The sequence below is a fragment of the Archocentrus centrarchus genome, chromosome 1 (genome assembly GCF_007364275.1).
Source record: "Archocentrus centrarchus isolate MPI-CPG fArcCen1 chromosome 1, fArcCen1, whole genome shotgun sequence".
Classification (NCBI taxonomy): Eukaryota; Metazoa; Chordata; class Actinopteri; order Cichliformes; family Cichlidae; genus Archocentrus; species Archocentrus centrarchus.
The window spans coordinates 5,890,821-5,910,898 of NC_044346.1; the positions used below are offsets into that span (position 1 = coordinate 5,890,821).

The 20,078-nt window shown below is 43.3% G+C and overlaps 2 protein-coding genes across 2 annotated transcripts; one reads left to right on the forward strand and one right to left on the reverse strand.

Moving 5' to 3' along the window:
* Positions 1-353: 353 nt before the first annotated feature.
* man2b1 (mannosidase, alpha, class 2B, member 1) lies at positions 354-15,181 on the reverse strand. The gene is made up of 23 exons (XM_030742524.1): positions 15,053-15,181; positions 14,715-14,817; positions 12,185-12,358; positions 11,907-12,100; positions 11,236-11,368; positions 11,005-11,150; positions 10,257-10,456; positions 10,020-10,140; positions 9,735-9,813; positions 9,358-9,467; positions 9,115-9,222; positions 8,597-8,713; positions 7,838-8,020; positions 7,648-7,745; positions 7,434-7,554; positions 6,996-7,114; positions 6,396-6,497; positions 6,098-6,185; positions 4,081-4,161; positions 3,751-3,975; positions 2,368-2,517; positions 2,140-2,242; positions 354-885 (listed from the first exon to the last, which is right to left on the reverse strand). The coding sequence occupies exons 1-23, from the start codon at positions 15,161-15,163 to the stop codon at positions 782-784; spliced, it is 2,970 nt and encodes a 989-aa protein (XP_030598384.1). The 5' UTR covers positions 15,164-15,181; the 3' UTR covers positions 354-781.
* Positions 15,182-16,148: 967 nt separating this feature from the next.
* LOC115789221 (uncharacterized) lies at positions 16,149-19,262 on the forward strand. Its single transcript, XM_030742531.1, has 2 exons — positions 16,149-16,376; positions 17,770-19,262. Exons 1-2 carry the CDS (start codon positions 16,298-16,300, stop codon positions 19,032-19,034), a joined length of 1,344 nt encoding a protein of 447 aa, XP_030598391.1. The 5' UTR covers positions 16,149-16,297; the 3' UTR covers positions 19,035-19,262.
* Positions 19,263-20,078: the final 816 nt, after the last annotated feature.

The following is a 20,078-nucleotide window of genomic DNA, read 5'->3' on the forward strand; positions in this document are numbered from 1 at the left end:
GCACTCTTTGTCTCTGAATCTTTTTTTTTTTGGTAAATTTACAGCTAATAGTCACATGGAGCACTGCATGGACTCTGATTTGATGCACGTCATACCAAAAAGGCAACTCAACATAAAACTTTATTTTAATATTTCTGCTCCAAAAACATTTGCTTATGTAGCACCTCTGCAGCCCTTTGGCTTTTCACACCATCTGAGGCTTAACGTCCTCGCACAGCAGCAGGCACAGACGGCTGTCACTGAAAAAGGTCTGCAGCAACAGCACATCTGTTCCGATGTCAGATTATCAGGAGGTAAAACCTGCTTCACTGATTATGCAGAAGATTTGTGGCACAAACACACATGTAGCCAAGGAAGGATGGATTTTTATTAGCTGCTTGATGATCAGTAGAAAAATTAAGTATATACAGACTCAGAAATTCAAAGGTTACACTTTATTGCACACACTTTACTGGAACATCATGTACTAAAAAATTCTTAAAAATGTTACCTGGGGTCTGATTTGATGCATTTAAAGGCAGCTTTAGGAAATTCTGTCTTAAAAACAATCATGTTCAGACATTCAGTGTCAGCCTGAATGCATCTTTAAAGATTCAGTTTCTTTTTTATAAGGCAGAAGGTGTTTCTGGAGCTATAACCAGATTGGGCTTCGTAGGCAGCTTCTCATATTTCACAGAACATTTTTCATTATAAATCAGCCCATGCAAGCCACCACAGGAATGTCATTACATTGATAACTCCAGTAATAATCAATCCCATAAATTCTCAAGCGTGTGAGTGGCTATCTAAGGTTGACTTTGAGTAGGAAAGTTCGGATCTCCATTGGCCTTAAGGTCACCTCCCACGTGGCGGGGTCTTCATACGTCTTCAGCAGAGGCTTTTCTTCTGAAAAACAGATACAGCGTGTGAACCATAAATAACATAATTTCCACAAATACCCCCAAACTGCCTTTGGTTTAAGTCTTTAGACACAGGTCAATGATCAAAAACCAACTCTCCTCACAAAAGGGGGAAAAAAAACAAACTCTTGAGTTAAACCACTAACAGTCTTGTTAAACTCCTAAAACACCTTGTAGTACACAATAAGCTATGAACCATATCAGCATATTTATGACTCTTTACGGCTCCCTGCTTGCTTAATTAGCGCCTGCAGGGAGACGGTCTCAGCGGCTAAGAATGGATGTAATGTTGCAGTTATTACTACAGTTATAGAATTAAAAGGCATCACTGGATTTCTGCTGTTTAAGCTGAAGACAGCCCTACGACCAGCAGCCGAGCGGTCCTTCAGTGAACGGCAGGAAGCCGGTGCTGGTGAGCTGCCAAACGTTCCCAAACGTGGGCTTCCTGGTGGTCATTTGCTCTGATCATTTCCGGAGACTCTTTCTTGGTGTGCGCTCTTTTTTTAACAGAGGTTTAAGACGGGTTAGAACTAGCTCACTTGAACAGCATGAGCTGGTTAATTTGAAACTAAGCCAGATGATGTATCAGGGCTGTGGACATGATTTCATTTGATTTTCCTCCAAGTTTGACTAAATTCTGACCAACTGTAGGAGGAGCAGTGATTCTTGTGAACTGCGGACAGATGCGTCACCACGGGATACACTCACCTGACTTTCAACCAGATGAGCTAAAAAATTTAGGTGAATATCCATAAATCTGCTGAGCACATTCCTGTCCCACAGAGGATGGACCGGTGTCATTTTAGACACCCCATGGACTCTCCTTTGACAGTAAGGCGTCTCACATGACTAATCTAAAAGTACCTAATCTTTTTTTAATAGACTTTCCTGTAATCACAGTATTCAGACAAACACTGGATTTTTAGCCGAAGGGAATTCTAGTCGACCCAGATAATTTAGTTAGCATGTGCTCCTTTTCATTTTTGGGAACAGGGTGAAGTTGTATCCCATTGAATTCAGGTACGTTTGAAACAGAAGTTGATATTTGCTCTCTGTGCAATTTGGAGGTCTGGGGTGAAATCGCAGCGCAGGAGCTGCGCTGAAAGCAGCAGCTGAGCTGGAATCCAGCTTTGAATCTGGGATGACCTGCAGTTATTCCATGTTATCCCAACCCAAATGTAATGGAACCATGTTCAAAACTGAAGCAGTGAAGGGAAGCACAGACGCTAGTGTCCTGTACCTTTCTCAGGTGTCCAGTCAAAACGTTTCATCTCATCTTTCCACTGATTAGCTGACAGGTTCAGCTCAGCCACTCCCAGAACCTCCAGAGTTGAAAACAGCTTCTGCACAGACAGAAAAGATTTTGGGATTAGCTCGAATCAAGATACCACATTTCACTTCCTTGTACTTTACAGAGAGATGACTGGATCATGGATAATCATACACAAGGTGTTTCTGAATGTCTGACCTGCAGGTTGACTGTGACAGGCTCAGAGTTCACTTTGCTCTCCCAGCTCTGGAACTGATGCTCCAGTCTCAGCAGCACTGAGTCTTCATCCCACTGACTGAGTGTCAGGAGGTGGACAGCAGGGGGCAGCGGAGCCAGAAGCCCTGAGAACTAAAGGCAGACAAAGACTGCTCAATTTTTTTTTTTTTTTTTAATCTTATCTGTAATGCTAACTACATTACTTAGCATGTTCTGATCCCATTTTATACAGAATTACTAGGAAGACCTTAATATTAAATTTGACTAAACATGTCAGCAGCAGTTGGAACTAAAGGCAACAAAGATTAGCTCAGTTCCCCCGAGAGCTAGTGAAATGATGTCTGAAAAATGCAAATATGTACACAGCAGGACAGAAATGGGTTATAACCAGCAGCAGAAAAAGGAGCTCATACAGGAGACAGCTGGAGACAATGACTCAAAACAAGCTGCAGACTGTAGTTTCTACAGTCCACATCATAGCACTGATCCAAACCTTTCAGCTTACACCCAACAGTTTGGAAGGTGTCTGGATGTCAGCCTGCAAGGAAAGAAGTAGCTGCTCCTCGCACTAACATTTCAAACACAGGTCATATTACATGGCACAGTTTTGTGACTTTATTAGTGAAGTATGTTAATAACACATTTAAAATGGCTTTGTTACTTGCGTGTTTATTCCCGTTTAGTCGACTAGGAAACGAGTCTCAGAAACAAGCCTATGCTGGCACATTGTTGCCTTTCTTGCAGAGTTACCGCCGTGAGGATGTACATGTGCGCCAGGTTCACGTGTGTCCTTGTGCATGTGCACAAAAACAGCTACACGGCACGCTTCTTCTCAGCTGTTTAAAGCAACTACATGAACACATGTTAGGTTTTCGTTCTGCTAAAGCTACAAATGATATTTGAAAGCCACAGTAAGTACGTTTTTGAGGTCATTTACTCGAAAAAAAGAATATTGTACTCAAATATAGGCTGATTAGTGTGTAATTATGTCTTCCAGCAAACTGATGTACCTTTAATGTCTATAGAGCACGGCTTTAACTACATTTAAAGTGACCCTCTGTTTTTAGGCCTGTAACTAACACTTCTTCATTGTTGACTCATTTCCATCTTCCATAATTTTTTGGTCTAGATGCCCATCAATATTTTCGTCAGTTCCCTGTCAAATGTCTGACCAACTGTTCAAAATCCTGAAGCTATTCATTTTATTATTATGCAGACAAACTAAGCACCTGATTCTTCATGCCTCTTCACACACCACCTCAGCTGAGTCTTGTAGAGCGCTTTGAGTGCTCAAATTGAGCAGGAAGGTGCTATTTAAGTACAGTTCGTTTACATAACCTATATCACACCTCTCTCCTCACTCACCTCCAACTGAGTGTTTGGCTTCAGATCTCCATTAATAAAGGTCAGCAGTGGCTGCAGCACCGTCTCCTCTGCGAGGGGGCGGTGCGTGTCAGCAGCAGTTTGCGGGGGATCAAGGGTGAGCAGGAGGCGACCGCGGACTACCAGCCCCTCTGGGAAAATGTGCGAGGTCTCATTGAGAGGTTCACCAACACCACGGAAATCATCGTAGAGCAGCCGGCGGTGGAGCTGAGGATGAGGAAGGTGGGTAGAGGGATTTGAATATGAACTGCCCGTGTGCGATTTGAAGGGGTCTGCATGCTGATAGTGATGGGCTATGAGTTTATGTCTCACCAAAATCTCCAGAGAACCATTCTGGATGCTTCCCCCTCCTTGAGAGCGATCTGTCACCACAGTGAGTTGGTCTACATCATCCTGAAGACACACGCCAGTGAAATAAAACGTCAGCATTTCCAGATTTGAAAAAAAGAAAAAACAAAACTTTGAATAATTTATAGAACAACCAGTCAAAGCTTTAGTTTAATGGGCTTCTTTGCTGACCCAGCTGTCTTAGCTAATTATAGGCCAATCTCCAACCTTTCTTTTCTCTCAAAGATTCTTGAAAGAGTAGTAGATCATCTGCAGAGGAACGGTTTATTTGAAGAGTTTCAGTCAGGTTTCAGAATTCATCACAGTACAGAAACAGCATTAGTGAAGGTTACAAATGATCTTCTTAGAGCCTCTGACAGTGGACTCATCTCTGTTCTTGTCCTGTTGGACCTCAGTGCAGCTTTTGATACTGTTGACCATAACATTTTATTACAGAGATTAGAGCTTGCTATAGGTATTAAAGGTACTGCACTGCAGTGGTTTGAATCATATTTATCTCAGACTCCAATTTGTTCATGTAAATGGGGAGTCTTCTTCACACACTAAGGTTAATTATGGAGTTCCACAGGGTTCTGTGCTAGGACCAATTCTATTTACATTATACATGCTTCCCTTAGGCAGTATTATTAGAAAGCACTGCATAAAATTTTCATTGTTATGCAGATGATACTCAGCTTTACCTATCAATGAAGCCAGATGACACACATCAATTAGTTAAACTGCAGGAATGTCTTAAAGATATTAAGGCCTGGATGACCTCTAATTTCCTGCTTCTAAATTCAGATAAAACTGAAATTCTTGTTCTCGGCCCCACAAATCTTAGAAACATGGTGTCTAACCAGATACTTACTCTGGATGGCATTACTTTGGCCTCCAGTAACACTGTGAGAAATCTTGGAGTCATTTTTGACCAGGATATGTCCTTCAATGCACATATTAAACAAATATGTAGGACCGCTTTTTTGCATTTGCGCAATATTTCTAAAATTAGAAACATCCTTTCTCAGAGTGATGCTGAAAAGCTAATTCATGCATTTATTACTTCTAGGCTGGATTATTGTAATTCATTATTATCAGGCTGTCCTAAAAGCTTCCTGAAAAGCCTTCAGCTGATCCAAAATGCTGCAGCTAGAGTACTGACAGGGACTAGAAAGAGAGAGCATATTTCTCCCATATTGGCTTCTCTTCATTGGCTCCCTGTTAAATCTAGAATAGAATTTAAAATTCTTCTCCTCACATACAAGGTCTTAAATAATCAGGCACCATCTTATCTCAAAGACCTCATAGTACCATATCACCCCAATAGAGCACTTCGCTCTCAGACTGCTGGCTTACTTGTGGTTCCTAGGATACTTAAGAGTAGAATGGGACGCAGAGCCTTCAGCTTTCAGGCGCCTCTTCTGTGGAACCAGCTTCCAGCTTGGATTCGGGAGACAGACACCCTCTCTATTTTTAAGATTAGGCTTAAAACTTTCCTTTATGATAAAGCTTATAGTTAGGGCTGGATCAGGTGACCCTGAACCATCCCTTAGTTATGCTGCTATAGGCCTAGTCTGCTGGGGGGTTCACATAATGCACTGTTTCTCATTCACCTTATTTACTTTGTTTATACTCCACTCTGCATTTAATCATTAATTGATATTAGTCTCTGGCTCTCTTCCACAGCATGTCTTTCTCTCCCCTCAGCCCAACCGGTCGCGGCAGATGACTGCCCCTCCCTGAGCCTGGTTCTGCTGGAGGTTTCTTCCTGTTAAAAGGGAGTTTTTCCTTTCCACTGTCGCCAAGTGCTGCTCATAGGGGGTCGTTTTGACTGTTGGGTTTTCTCTGTATTATTGTAGGGTCTTTACCCACAATACAAAGCGCCTTGAGGCGACAGTTTGTTGTGATTTGGCGCTATATAAATAAAATTGAAATTGAATTGAATTTGCTGGAGAGCAGCTGCCTGTCCTTCTGAATGGAAACTTATTGGAAACAAACACACCTTGATATAAGCACGTGAGTTGATTGGGTAGTAGTTTCCGGCAATGGGCTCTGACTGTTTCAGGTTCCAGGTGGGCCGGAAGTCTTTCCTGTTTGGGGGTGGGACACACACATACACACACAGCTATCCAAGTTTCCGTATATAAGGTGAGTTTAACATCAGCTTGATTATTTTAATGTAAAACTCTCTCTTGTACAACTGCCTTACTTTGTATATAGTCTGTCCACTACCATCAGTAACAGCTACAAGAATTCTAAAAGGTTAAAGTGCATTCAGAACCATTTCAGAAATGTCTTACTTCCTCTGCAGCATCTCTCTGCCGTTGGAATCAGTGTAGAAATATCCAGAGGTTTTGATGCTGGTGTCTAGACGAGTGATCACCTCCTTCCCCAAGCTGTCACTAAAGGATGAAGTGAGCAATTATGAGTTGAGAGGGGGGGGGGGGGGGGGGGGGGGGTGCATTTTGGCTGAGACTGCTCACTGTTATTTCTCTCTCTTCAAAATAAAGAAATGAACAAATAAATGACTAAAATGCAGCTCAGGTCCATTATGTTTGTATGTATAGAGAAAAGCTATTCCCCATGGGGCGTGCATGGAATCTTAGGATCAAAAAGAATTCATAATATAAGCTAAATAAAACAAATGAATGTTTGGAAACAGAAATCAGATTCTGCTGTAAACTCTCAGAGTTCCTTTGTTAATTTCACAGCTAAGGTCAAAAGACACACACACACACACACACACACACACACACACACACACACACACACACACACACACACACACACACACACACACACACACACACAAAATCAGCCAATGAAACACTCACTGACTACAACCTGTATTCTTTAAAAACTGCCACACTACATATGCAGTGTGTACATATGACACCCACTCTATCGGCAGAGGTCCGACTGTCCACTCGAGCTCCAGAGCTCTGCTGTCAGCATAGAGACGAACCACCTGAGACACCCAGGGAGCAAACCACTGCCTCACCTCCTGCACCACTGAGGTCTGAAGTACAAGTACAGAAGTACAGTACAAGATTAGAATACACAGAAAATACATTTTAATACTGGTATTCTTCAGAGACTGCAATACAGCGTCTCAACAGCAAAGTAAAACATTCTGGCACATTTAAAAATCTCACGTTCAGAAATGTTTAAAGTACACAAGGAGCATCGACTTTCTGACACCCATAAAATGACACAGCAGAATGTAATTTAAAAAGAAATGGAATAATAATAATATTAACATAAACCATGTTGTGAGAGACACCAAAGAATACTGTATCCTGTCATTGAGCTGCATGTGAACACAGACAGATCTCTACCAAAATGGTCTGCGTCTTGGCCGTCCTGCTGATGATAAAAGGTGTGGAGGAGTTGGGTCTGAAGATGTAGGCTCCGGAAGGCTGCCTGCTCCCTGCGTTGTTCCCGTCACTGGCATTGTACCTGGAATATTTGAACAGCACATCATTTCCAGGCTGAACTTTAAAATAAGTTTTGTTGTGTTCATTTTGTGTAGTTATTTTCAGAAACACTAACCAATAGAAATTCTGTGTCAGTTTGATGCTCTGTTTGGTCTCTAGATTACTGAGGCCGCTTAGGAGGCCGGTGTCGGGGTCAAAGGTCACTTGTAGGAACTAGATCGCGTGGACACAGAAGCAATTCCTTTTTCAGAAGAAAATCCAAAATTAAAAACGTGAATTTTTTGCTTTCCGTGTTGTGTTAAGACCTTATTCTGGATCACTGTGGGTCCGCGGGGCTGTGCAGATGCAGGCGGAGGTCCACCCTGGATCAGTGACACCGTGTACGTGCTGTAGCCCAGAGGAGGAGCCTGAACCTGGAACACCAGCTCGTTGACCGCAAAGCCCCGTCGTCTCCTAACCCCGTGAGTGACCTCTGACACTGGAACCACCTTTAACACAAACACAGAGTGACTGAGATCTTTGGCATGACCTTAAACTGGTCGTTCATGCTCGAAAACCCTCCAGTGTAGCTGAATTAAAACAATTCTGCAAGGACGAGTAGAACAAAGTCCCTCCAGAGTGATGTGAAAGACTCACTGATTGCAGTTCTTGCTGCCAAGGGTGGCACAACCAGTTATTAGCTTTAGGGAGCAATTACTTTTTCACACAGGGCCACGTAAGTTTGGGTAGAGCTTTTCCCTGAATAAAATCATCATTTAAAAACTGCATTTTGTATTTACTCAGGTTATTTTTGTCTAATATGAAAATTAGTCTGATGATCTGAAACCTGTAAGTGTGACAAATATGCAAAAATTGAGGAATCAGGAAGGGGGGGGGGGGGGGGGGGTAAATACTTTTTCACAGCACTGTAACATTCTTCAGTATAAATGATGCAGAGTAAAAACAAGACTGCACCTAAAGGGACCCTCTAAAGTCTCTGGGGTGGGATCAGTCTACATCTTGTGCCACTGCCTGCAAAGCTTGTTGCGGATGATCTCATACTTACTGCTGCCATACACACTCACCAGGCAGTCCACAGGTTTGCCTTTAGCATCTGATACGCTGTAAGCCGTTCCATTGACCGGCAGCCTGATGGGCCAAGTGACGGGCCGAGCGAGAGGGTTGTACACATTGACTGAAAACTGAGTGAGAGAAAGACAGACTGAGCATTCAAGCCTATAATAATTATAATTACTATTAATAGTTTTATTGTAATTACACTGAACATATCATCACTGAGAGGGGAATATCCCCAACACGATCACCTCAGCCACGCAGCTGTGAGCACATTGACTCCACCCACTTGCTGTTCAAACCTTTTGCCGGTGGCTGCTAATCAGAAAGTTGCCTTAAATAATCAGATGCTAAAATAGCTTGTTTGGATGAACTAAGGGGGGATGCACCAAGCCAAAGATGAATCATGCAAATCATGTTTCCCATTCATTTTACTACTACTTTAGTAGACTCCAAAAATAAAGATGAGTTGGAAATGAGCGTAACAGGTTCCCTTCAAAGTCCATTTTGTGTGTGCCGTCTGTTTTACCTTCTTGCTGGATTCAGTGAGAGGACACACACTGATGTTGAGGTTATCACAGTAGATTCGCTCAGCAGATAAACCGCTGAGAGCAGCCAGACTGTTACTGACCAAAACCTGAGAGAGAAACGACAGATGAGAAACCCATCCAAGAAAAGTTGGAACTGAAAATGTATGATAGTAGAGATACTATCATACATTTTCCTGTACAGAAAATTATAAATTTAGCATATATAGATTATGTTGGCGTACCTTACAGTGTTGCCAGCCATTGGCGAGCCTCCTGGCGTAGTCATTTGCTACGTGTTGCTTTTCTGTGCCCGAAACAGCATCGTGGTGCTGAGCCACAGCCATGGCTTTCTCTACCAATGACAGCAGCTGTCAGTCAATCTTCTGTCAGGCATCCGATCGAATTCAGTAACATAAATACAACTGTTAGATTCACCCCTCCCTCCCCCTCTCCCACAACCATCCATCCATTGTGGGAAGGCTGGAGTCTATCCCAGGTGTCATATATCCTGAACAGGTTGCTAGTCCATCACATCCATCATTTATTGTCACACTCACATCTAGGGCCAATTTAGAACTCGTGCAGAACCCACTAAGAAGACATAAAAATCAAATCTCACTCATCGTCTGGCTGTCACCCTTCCCAAAGGGTCCTTTCCTGGAAGTCGGACCACCGAGTACCTCCAGCTGGTTACAAGTCTATTATGAAAAAAACAAAATGACAACAAAAAGAGCGCACTAGTATAAATTTGGAAAACTCTGAAGTGACTTGCCACAATTAAATTCACATTTACATATTTACAATTTCAGAACTGCAGAATTTTGATTGCTGTCTTTTTGTCAATGCAAAATATAATGCTGAGCACGCAGCAGAATCGCCCTGCAGAAAGCAAACCTCGGAGTACCTGCAGGTTGCTGTTGCTGATCCTCTCATACCGCTTCAGTGCTGGTCTGCTGGTAAAGTAGCCGGTCCAGAAATCATGAGCGTCGTCTGCATAGGGGAAGAAATCATCTGTCTTCAAAGACCTGGATATTAAAGAAGGATGTAAGTTGACAGCAAAATACACACTTTTACAAGAGCGCAACACTGACACCGTCGCTCCAACAGGAACATTTCAAAGCTCAGCTGAAGCTCACAGTACCAGGTGAGGTTTGCTCGGTGCAGCTCCTGCAGGTAACAGGACGGCGTGGAGTAGAGCACGTTGACTCTGCTGCCATTTGTCTGCTGGGCATTCACATAGTGGATCAGCTTGTCCAGGTTCTTGTACCACAGGTTGGCGTTCTCATATTGGAAGTCTGAGCCCATGGTCATGATGATGTGGTTGGTCTTATAGACCAAAGCCTGAAACAGGAAGAGGAAATGATGGTTAACAGATTAAACAAAAAAAAAAAAAAAAAAGAGAGAGAGGGGTGCCTAATGTGGGATTATTCTCGCCGGCCAATCTATAAATATGAATTAAACCATTCACACGACTCTTCAGCCCTCTCTGCTACAACACAGCTCACACTATATATATCACATTTATACGACAGCTAAACTGGTGAGAGTGGGTTATTAAAGGAGGACACTGAATTACACAATCTATGGATGGCTTTATGAGTGTAATCATGACAGCTACATAAAAGAAAAGAAAGTTTATGGGGAACATGTTTTATTCCACAAACTGCATAAAGATATGCTGACATGACTTAAAAGAGAAGTTTCCTACTGGATATTTACACGTCATGTTATCCAGCCAGAGCTAAATCTGAGCTGGGGAAAAAAAAAAGAAAAGCAGTTAAAAAGTGTTGTTTTCTTTGGGTTTAACTTTTTTCCCCATTATGTTGTTTAAACAAGTTTAAGAACAGCAAGATACTGTTTGTGTGTGCCGGCGCGAGACTGTGTCCAACCTGACTGTTGGCAACGAGGAGGAAGCGCGCCACCACATCATCGACATTATAGTCCTCAAGATCAGGGTCGTCTCTGATTGGCGGGTCGCTGCAGAGCTGGTCCCAGCAGAAGCCCTCAGGAGGGTTGTAGCCATTGGGAAGGATCCCTGTTAGTCAAGGGGACAAAGGGTTAAAAAACTATTTCACAGTTCTGTTTCTGAGGTGACAATGCAGGACAGGAACTGTGTTCACCAGTAAAGAGGTCAGCCACTGGGGGCGTGAGGCTGTCAGAGGCTCTCCACAGAAGCTCCTGCTCCTTCTCCATCATCCTGTGAGCCCGGTCCTGGTAGTCTAGACGACCAAAGAAGAAGCCATCGAATCCCATCTGAAGCAAAAATACAGACAGGTAACGGTCAGGGGAAAGTCAAATGGAAAGCCAGTGAAATAAATTATGTTTGTTTCATGCAATAACACAACATTCTGGAAATATGCCCATTTGCTTTGTTGCAGAGCACCATATCTAACTATGATGCTACAGCTAGCAGCTACTTAGCTTAGCGCAAAGGGTGGGAATGGGAAAGCAGCTAGCCTATCTCAGCATGAGCTCTATCCTCTGACTCTGATTTGCCTCAATTCACTTCTTAAAAACTGAGAATTTCTCCCCATTTTTAAGTCTCACTGGAGATTAGGGTTTCCTTAAGGGGACCAATTAATCTTATCCTCATATTCTGTCTTATACTGCTCATATTAAACATGGCCAAAGTTTTAGAGCAGTGTAGCAGGTACAGTGTGCCAGTGGATGAGGTGAAGAGAAGCCCAGTATAAGATAAATTTGAATTTTGAAGTGTGAATCATGCAAAATAGAAGAATAAAAATAAAGAGCTAGAAACGAGCAGAATAAATCTCCTCTAATGCTTTGTTACCTGAGCAAACATGGAGGCATGTTCCCGGGCGTGGCCAAAAGGGTCGATGTGCCAAGCGACGCGGGGACGACCACAAGGTCCAAAAGTCTCGTTTAAGAACCTCAGGCCGATGGTCATCTGGTCAATGACGGCGCTGTAGTGGGTGGTAGCCTCATCACTCATACACCACCCACCATTCACAAACTCCAGACGGCCTGCAGGAGGCAGCATTTAGTAAGCATGCACTGAAAGCCTCCCAGAGTAAATGCAGCTGTGCAGTAGTACTGAATCATCTGTACCTTCATTAACAAGCTGTTTGACTGCCTGCTGCATGCTGGAGCTCTGCTGCTTCCACCAGCGGTAGAAGAAAGCCGTCTCCACATAGATAAACCTCCTGTCTGGATTCTTCAACAGCTGATCCACCACTGAGTCCAGGATGTACTGAACCCCAGCATGCTGGATGTTGTTGCGATCTACACACACACACACACACACACACACACACACACACACACAGATTTGGGGCAAAAGTGATGTTATTTTGTGATGCAGGAATCAACGCTGTGAGGATTTAGCTGCTGTGTCACAGTTACACTAGTGTGCTTTAATAGCAAGAGATTATATGCACTTATTGGCATTCATGCACATGTCCAAACATTTATTACACACACAAACAAACAAACCACCCTCAGAGCAGATGACCTCTGCTTACACAGCACCACAGTCAATATCAAGTTATGGTCACCTGCAAAACACATGGCCTCACAACTTGCTATAAAACAACATGTGACATTAAAATATGCAAGCTTGTCACTCAGTCGCACTAAAAGCACAAAACTATAACAGTGTTTGTAAGTGACAGAACAAACAGGACAGGACACAGAAGACATGTAGAAGTACTGCTCACTAACTTAGTAAGCAACAGAGAGCACAACATTTACATCTTAGAAATTGGCACATTTTAATAGTTTCATTGCATACAATATCTGTTAAAAGAACAAAAAAGTCAGTTTCCTTTTAAAGAAAACTTTGTTTTAAATGCAAAAATAAAACAACAAATGCAGTATCACAGGGTGAAAGGCAGTGTCCACCCTGGACAGGCTGCCAATAAAATGAGGTATACATAAAACCAAAACAGTCTTAAATCTGTCTCTTTGGAGGGATTTCTTGAGTTAGTAGAAGGCAGAAATAGAGTTCGGACAGTCTTGGATCTCCTGGATGAGGTCAATTTGGTGTGTGCTCGTGTGTGTGTGTGTGGTGTTGGTGGTGGTGTATGAGTGAATGTGTGTGTCTGTAAGCCTTTAAAGGAGATGGGGTAGCTGCAATGAAGAAAAGCAGAACTGAGGTCTGTCCTGTGCTTTGATGCATCGTTTCCTGCTGCAGAAAATAGTTCTGATGGTGTAGATCAGGGGTCTTCAACTACAGGCCTCGAGAGCCCCTGTCCTGCAGGTTTTAGATGTGTCCCTGATCCAACACACCTGAATCAAATGGCTGAATTACCTCCTCAGTATGCAGTCAAGTTCTCCAGAGTCCTGCTAATGACTTCTATATTTGACTCAGGTGTGTTGAAGCAGAGACACATCTAAACCCTGCAGGACAGGGGCTCTCGAGGCCTGGAGTTGAAGAGCCCTGCTGTAGATGTTAATAATTTAGTGTAATTTAAAGGTGGTTCAGAGTTTTACTTGCCCAGCAATATTTTTACATACATCAGACTGCATGCACGCACTTTTACTATAGCTCTGCTGTAGATTTGTTGCTGTATAAAACAAACAGTCGTGCATGGGAGCAGCTACAAAGTTCACATTTCTTCATGTTTGTGCTTGTCGATCAGGTGGGTTGATGAAGGCGTCCTCCAGTTGTTTCCCAGTAAAGGTTTAAATGGTGATTACAGGAACAGGCACCGCTGTTTGGAACGCTAGAAACACACTTTCTCTTTCACTCCACCGGCGCTCACGTCTCGGTAATGCCTCTTTGCTCTTCAGTGTCTGCATGGACAGACCTGTGCGGGTTGCTTAGGTGTAATGTTCTAATACTATTAAATTTACAGGCGTGCTCTTAAATACATTTCTATTGCAGGTCTATTTTTAGTCACAAATGTGAGAGAAACACACAGGTTTACATGGATTGAACAAAGCACTGAAGCAAAGAATTTGCCTCAATGATTTTTTATAATGGAGTTATTCGAGTTACTCGATGAATCATTGCAGCCCTACATGAGACATTATTAAACACCATCATACATAAGGAATCTGTTTATTTCTGGCTAATATATATTAAAGGGGGGGGGGGGGGGTTATTCTGTTCATTCTCCAGCTCACTTTAAGTCAAACTTCTGATGACTGGCTGCCCCTCTTAAACCAAAGCTCTGAACTGCAAGTGCACGGGGCACAAGATGACAATGTAAGGAGTGACATACAGAGCCAAGAGTAGAAATAATGGCCTCAAACTGAGTTTAATATGAGTGTCCATATGCATATTCTATGAAAGCAAGTAATTTATGATGCTTGACAGTGATATGAATGCCAGCGATGGCTGTCACTTTAGTTCATACTCAAATAAAATCCTGGCAGCATGCACATGAACAATAAAAACACATTACAGGGCAGTGAAGCAGCAGCAGCAGCTGGTCACAAGACCCACTATCTCTTGTAGCAGCTATCAGGAAGGTATTCAGTGCCAGTCAATAGAATAGATTGACTTGGATCAGCAGAACTTCTAGAGTAAACAGAAACATATGCAGCCCATTCTTTTCTCTTCAAGTGTTTGAAGTAAATGCAAAGCAGGAGATTGAATAAGAGAGTCACAGTGTGCTGTGTGTGTCGGGCTGACCTCCATAATAGTATTGGTCCACAGTCTTCAGCCAGCCAACGTCGTCATGTGTGTGAGGGACCAGGTGAACGTTCAGCATGTTGGGCTTGGTGGCATGACAAGACTGCACACAGACAAACACACTATGAGCACACACAGTACACCGCACTCTGCTGCTGTCACAAGAGAAACAATGTCGACAAATATTCATTCAGCTCATATTCTCATCACAGTAACTTCCTCATTGCGAGCGCATGAGGCGTGTGAGTGAAACTAGCAGCTTCACTCAGCGTTTAGGAATGTTTGACAGCACATATAAATTACATTTTAAAAAAACATACAATCTAAAAGGAGCTAACCTCGTATCCGCAGGCGGGAGCGTCTCTGTTTTTCTCGCCGAGGGGAAAACTTAAAACCACACTGAGGATAAACAGGAGAGAAACAGCCAGCTGCTGCGACCCGGGCGCCATGTTGGGGAATAACCCAAAAATCACATGACACCTGTTTATGTTAACTTGGGTCACGTGACCACCGGCCCGTCTCCCGAAAAACCACATGGTTGCAGAAACTACGGAAATGCCCGGAAATGTTTTCCCTCGGTTCTGACTTCAAGGCACTGCTGGCAAAACTAAGCGCATCTGCGCAGATACATGATTCGCTCCACACAAACTAATATTCAAGCGAGCCATCTCCTGTTTGACTGACAGTTGTTGTCTATGCCTAAGCTATTTCTTTATCAGTTAGGCAGGTAAAAAGGTCTGCAGTTCATCCAATGCCAATACAACTGTAAACCCCAGCTGTACTGGCATTTCTGTGAAATACACAGCTTTACACTCATATCTAATCATTTCATCTGTCCACTGTAGCCTGTGTGTGCTTGTGAAATTTATATCTAGTTCTCATTTATATGCTGCTGTGTAAAAAAGGAGAGCTGTCAAACAGAATTTAATTAATTGGAAATGTGCAAATAGAAATAAAGAATCTTAATATGCATACTATCCAGGGAAGGAGCCTTGTTAGCAGCCCCCCCCCCCCCCCCCAGATTTGTACAATTGTTATAATTGTACAAATCTGGAGAGTTGGAATAGTTTCTTCTTTCTGGTGGTCAGGGGGCCCTATGCAGCCGCATATGTCGCCTACTGTATGCCTCGGCCGGCTCTGGTCACAGCGATGCTGTTAAAGTTACTGTTACCGCTGAAAAAGAAAATGTCAAAGTCTATTATCATCCACTCAAGCAAGCAACTCACACTCTGAGTTACTGCCTTCTAATATTTACCTTTGTTTCTGGACACAATACCCACATAATTACTATACACGCTACATAAAGGGCGTCAAAAGCGGTAACTACAAATTACTATAAATTACATTTCAGCCAGCTCCATTCATAAGATAAAGCTCTGTCACGTGCACGCACGCGCACACGCACACCGAGGGTATATAAAGGCCGCGGAGCGAACATTCGGCCCCTTTGCACCTGGACTTGGACTCGTGTACACCTGCTCCAAACCCAATCCGTGGAAAGTGAACTATTGGCAAACAAACCTACCGGAAAGCTTAAGAGAACTACATCGTTGGCTCGATCTTGGGAAAACTGCATCTTAAAGATGGCTCACAGTGGACCCCGAGCCGACGGCGGAGACCTGCTGATGCCCACGGGCCAGCAGGTCTCCAGCAACCCTGCAGGTTAATGTCCAAATTAGTTTTATCATTTTGCTATTCATGGAATCGCTCCATTAAAATCGTTTACTAATTATGTGCGGATATCAGACTTTAAATGTTTTTTTGGGTGTGCGTGTGTGTGTGTGTGTGTGTGTGTGTGTGTGGGGGGGGGGGGGGGGGGGGGGGGGGGGAGTATTTTATTCCAAGATTTTCCCTCAAAAATAATTGGTTAAATAATTGGTTTGTTTTCAAGTATCTGGAACAGGTGTAGAATTTATTAAGGACTGATGTATGAATTTAAAAAGTCTGATATTTCGGTTTGAAGGCATCAACATTCAAATCACAAAATTTTTACATATAAATTATAAAACAAAGATGGCGCCCAGGCCATCCCGGGCTGATTTTTTGCATTTTTAGAATTTTAATTCTAAAAATGCAAACAATGCAAACAACAATCAGTTGTTGTTCACCACGGAGATGATGGAATGTTTAAATATGAACGTTTAAGAAAGCCATTTCTGATCATTCTGTGTATTTATATTGATAAACAGACTGCAGCTGACAGGATTTGTGAAAGGGTTTTATATATAGACCATATATATAGACAAAGGCATGAGCAGTACAATAATGAGCTCTGGGCTCTTTAACTCCATGCCTCGAGAGCCCCTGTCTTCATGACTTTGCGTTATTGTACCTACATTATAACCAATCCCGTCCTTTTTGGCTATTCAAAATATCTTTATAGAGCTGTAATGTTATATTTGTTGCCATTTCTGCTGCCCTCTTGACCAGATCACTCAGAAAAAAAAGACATTTTAATGTCAGTGACACTTTTTTACCCTGAATTAATGATACATCAAAGTGACTTCTCCAAAAGCTGATTGCAGTTTCTACCATGTGACAGGAATATTGTTTCTGGTTCAGAATGACTTGATATCAATAATGAGATATATGTTTGATAAGAGTTTAACAGATCATAGGCCAACCAGTGATTACAGCAGATACCAATATCAAATCAGCGAAATAGTCACTTTTTGGCACTTATATTTTCCATAATTTCCATTCCACAGAGATGACACAAAGGGCCTATTTTCCATGTCCATCATTTACCTTTGACCTTAGTCACAAGATTTTCAGAAAAACTTGACCTCTGATTGACCTCTGATTTAAAATAATCTGTGCCTCATTTAATAATTGTGAACAAACTTGACATTGGAAAGCCTTTTTATTAATATTAATATTTAGAATATTTAATTATCATTCAATCTGATGTAAATGTAGCCTAAAATGACTCCTCTGTCATCATCTGTTCAAACTAACAGACAATGGCCTGCACAGTAATTCATATTGTATATGCTGCCTTAGCAGTGGGTGTTTATTGTGTTTCTAAGATTATTTTAAACTTGTTTCCTCACAGGTGGTGTCGACACCATCATTCAGCGCCCCGCAGAAGAAGGACTCCCTGAGGTGGTCAGGATCCTTGATGAAGACCTCCCAGTCGACCTCTCATCTAATGAGGAAGAGATCATTGATGTTGAGTGGGTAAGTATAGATGATGGTGAGTACTTCCCCCTCCCCCTTGGTTATGAAGAGGAGGATGAAGAGGAGGATGAAGAGGAGGATGAAGAGGAAGACCAGTCATCGGAATCAAGTGATTTGGAAGACTGGGGCGAGTGGTCCGACGAAAGCAGTGAAGATTCGGGGTATGAGACCATGGATGATGATGAAGAGAGTCTTGATGGACCTGAGAATGAAGACATCGGACCTCCTTCCCCTCTCATCCAGCAGTTCCCACCAGAAGAGTTTTGGCAAGGCTGGCGAGGACCCATTGATGTTCCTGTTGGTGCTCCACAGTTCTCACCAGAAGAGTTTTGGCGAGGCTGGCGAGGACCCATTGATGTTCCTGTTGGCGCTCCACAGTTCTCACCAGAAGAGTTTTGGCGAGGCTGGCGAGGACCCATTGATGTTCCTGTTGGCTCTCCACAGTTCTCACCAGAAGAGTTTTGGCGAGGCTGGCGAGGACCCATTGATGTTCCTGTTGGTGCTCCACAGTTCCCACCAGAAGAGTTTTGGCGAGGCTGGCGAGGACCCATTGATGTTCCTGTTGGTGCTCCACAGTTCTCACCAGAAGAGTTTTGGCGAGGCTGGCGAGCACCCGTTGATGTTCCTGTTGGTGCTCCACAGTTCTCACCAGAAGAGTTTTGGCGAGGCTGGCGAGGACCCGTTGATGTTCCTGTTGGTGCTCCACAGTTCCCACCAGAAGAGTTTTGGCGAGGCTGGCGAGGACCCGTTGATGTTCCTGTTGGTGCTCCACAGTTCCCACCAGAAGAGTTTTGGCGAGGCTGGCGAGAACGCGTTGATGTTCCTGTTGATGTTCCTGTTGATGTTCTTCCACAAGAAGAAGCCGGTCCCTCAACCTCAGGCCTCAGCACCTCAGCAAAGAGAAGCAGAGAAGATGGCTGGGCTGAAGAGGTAAGTTCAAAGAGGGCCAGGGTAAGTATTGAGGAAAACCCAGAGGAGTCTCAGCCCTCAGCACCCAGCATCTTCACAAACAGGCATGGAGAGGAAAGCTACAGGGACTCCGCTCCTTCCACATCATCAGGACTCAACTCCGTGGGAAACAGGGCACACTGGTTTAGGCCTTTTAGGTACCCCAAATCTGATGACAGCGACTCAGATTAGAATGATAGGAAGGTAAGTATGAGAGCAACAGGATAAAAGCCACCGAGAGCCATGAAGAACGTGGGAATTCCACACAGAAAGACCCAAACTGATCAGCAGGTCAGCGTTCTAAAGCGACAGCTCTGCAAACCACCGTTAACCAAAGGCAATAATGCTGTCAGGCCCTCCATGCTGAGGCCCTCCCTGCAGAGGCCATTCTTGCTGAGGCTCTTATGTTATCACATAATGCGTGAGAAAAAGGTAAGTATGAGGAAGTATGGGCATTGCCTGTTTGCCTGTTGAAAGGCAGTTTAATATTACTTCTCTTGCTCTTGTTAAGACCAAATTTAAGTATTTAAGTATGATTTATTACATGTCATGTTTTACACTGTTATACTTGAATGTATTTTTCCCAAGTGAAGCTCGCCATGCCAGACAAAGGTAAGCCAATACTTTATGTCAACACAAATAAATGAAAAGGTTTAAAGATGGTGCACTGTACTGACTGCTGTACTCTTTTGTTGTAGGTGTACCCTGTGGCTAATGAGACAGCTGCCCCCTCCCAACATTCAGATCTTCAGACTCTCAACTCCCAAGACTGAACCACCAGTGTGGAAGACGGACACTCACCCACCAGGAGACGAGCTTACCCAACCAGCAGAGAAGGACGGATGACCACATGACAAACTGGAGAGTGGCGCTGTTTTTCCAGCTATGTAAGTTATCACCTCAAGTCACATAAACTGTTTTGAAGATCAAATCCTACCAGTAGTAGTTGATATAAACCATTGTCCTATAGCAGCAGCATTGTATGCAACAATATGCTGCAGCCACCAACAAGGAAAATTTTTGTGTTAAAAATGATTATTTTCTTGTTTTCCGCCACAGTGGTCCTCATCAATCCCAGAACACCTAAGATTGGAAACAGCTGCACAGAAGACCAAAGAACCACTCTCAGCACTCATCGGTGGGATTGTGACCGAGCTGCCCCCAGCACCGCCCTCTTCGATCACCATGAGGAGGGTCCAGAACCTGCCTGCACGGAGGGAGTTGTCAACATGCACT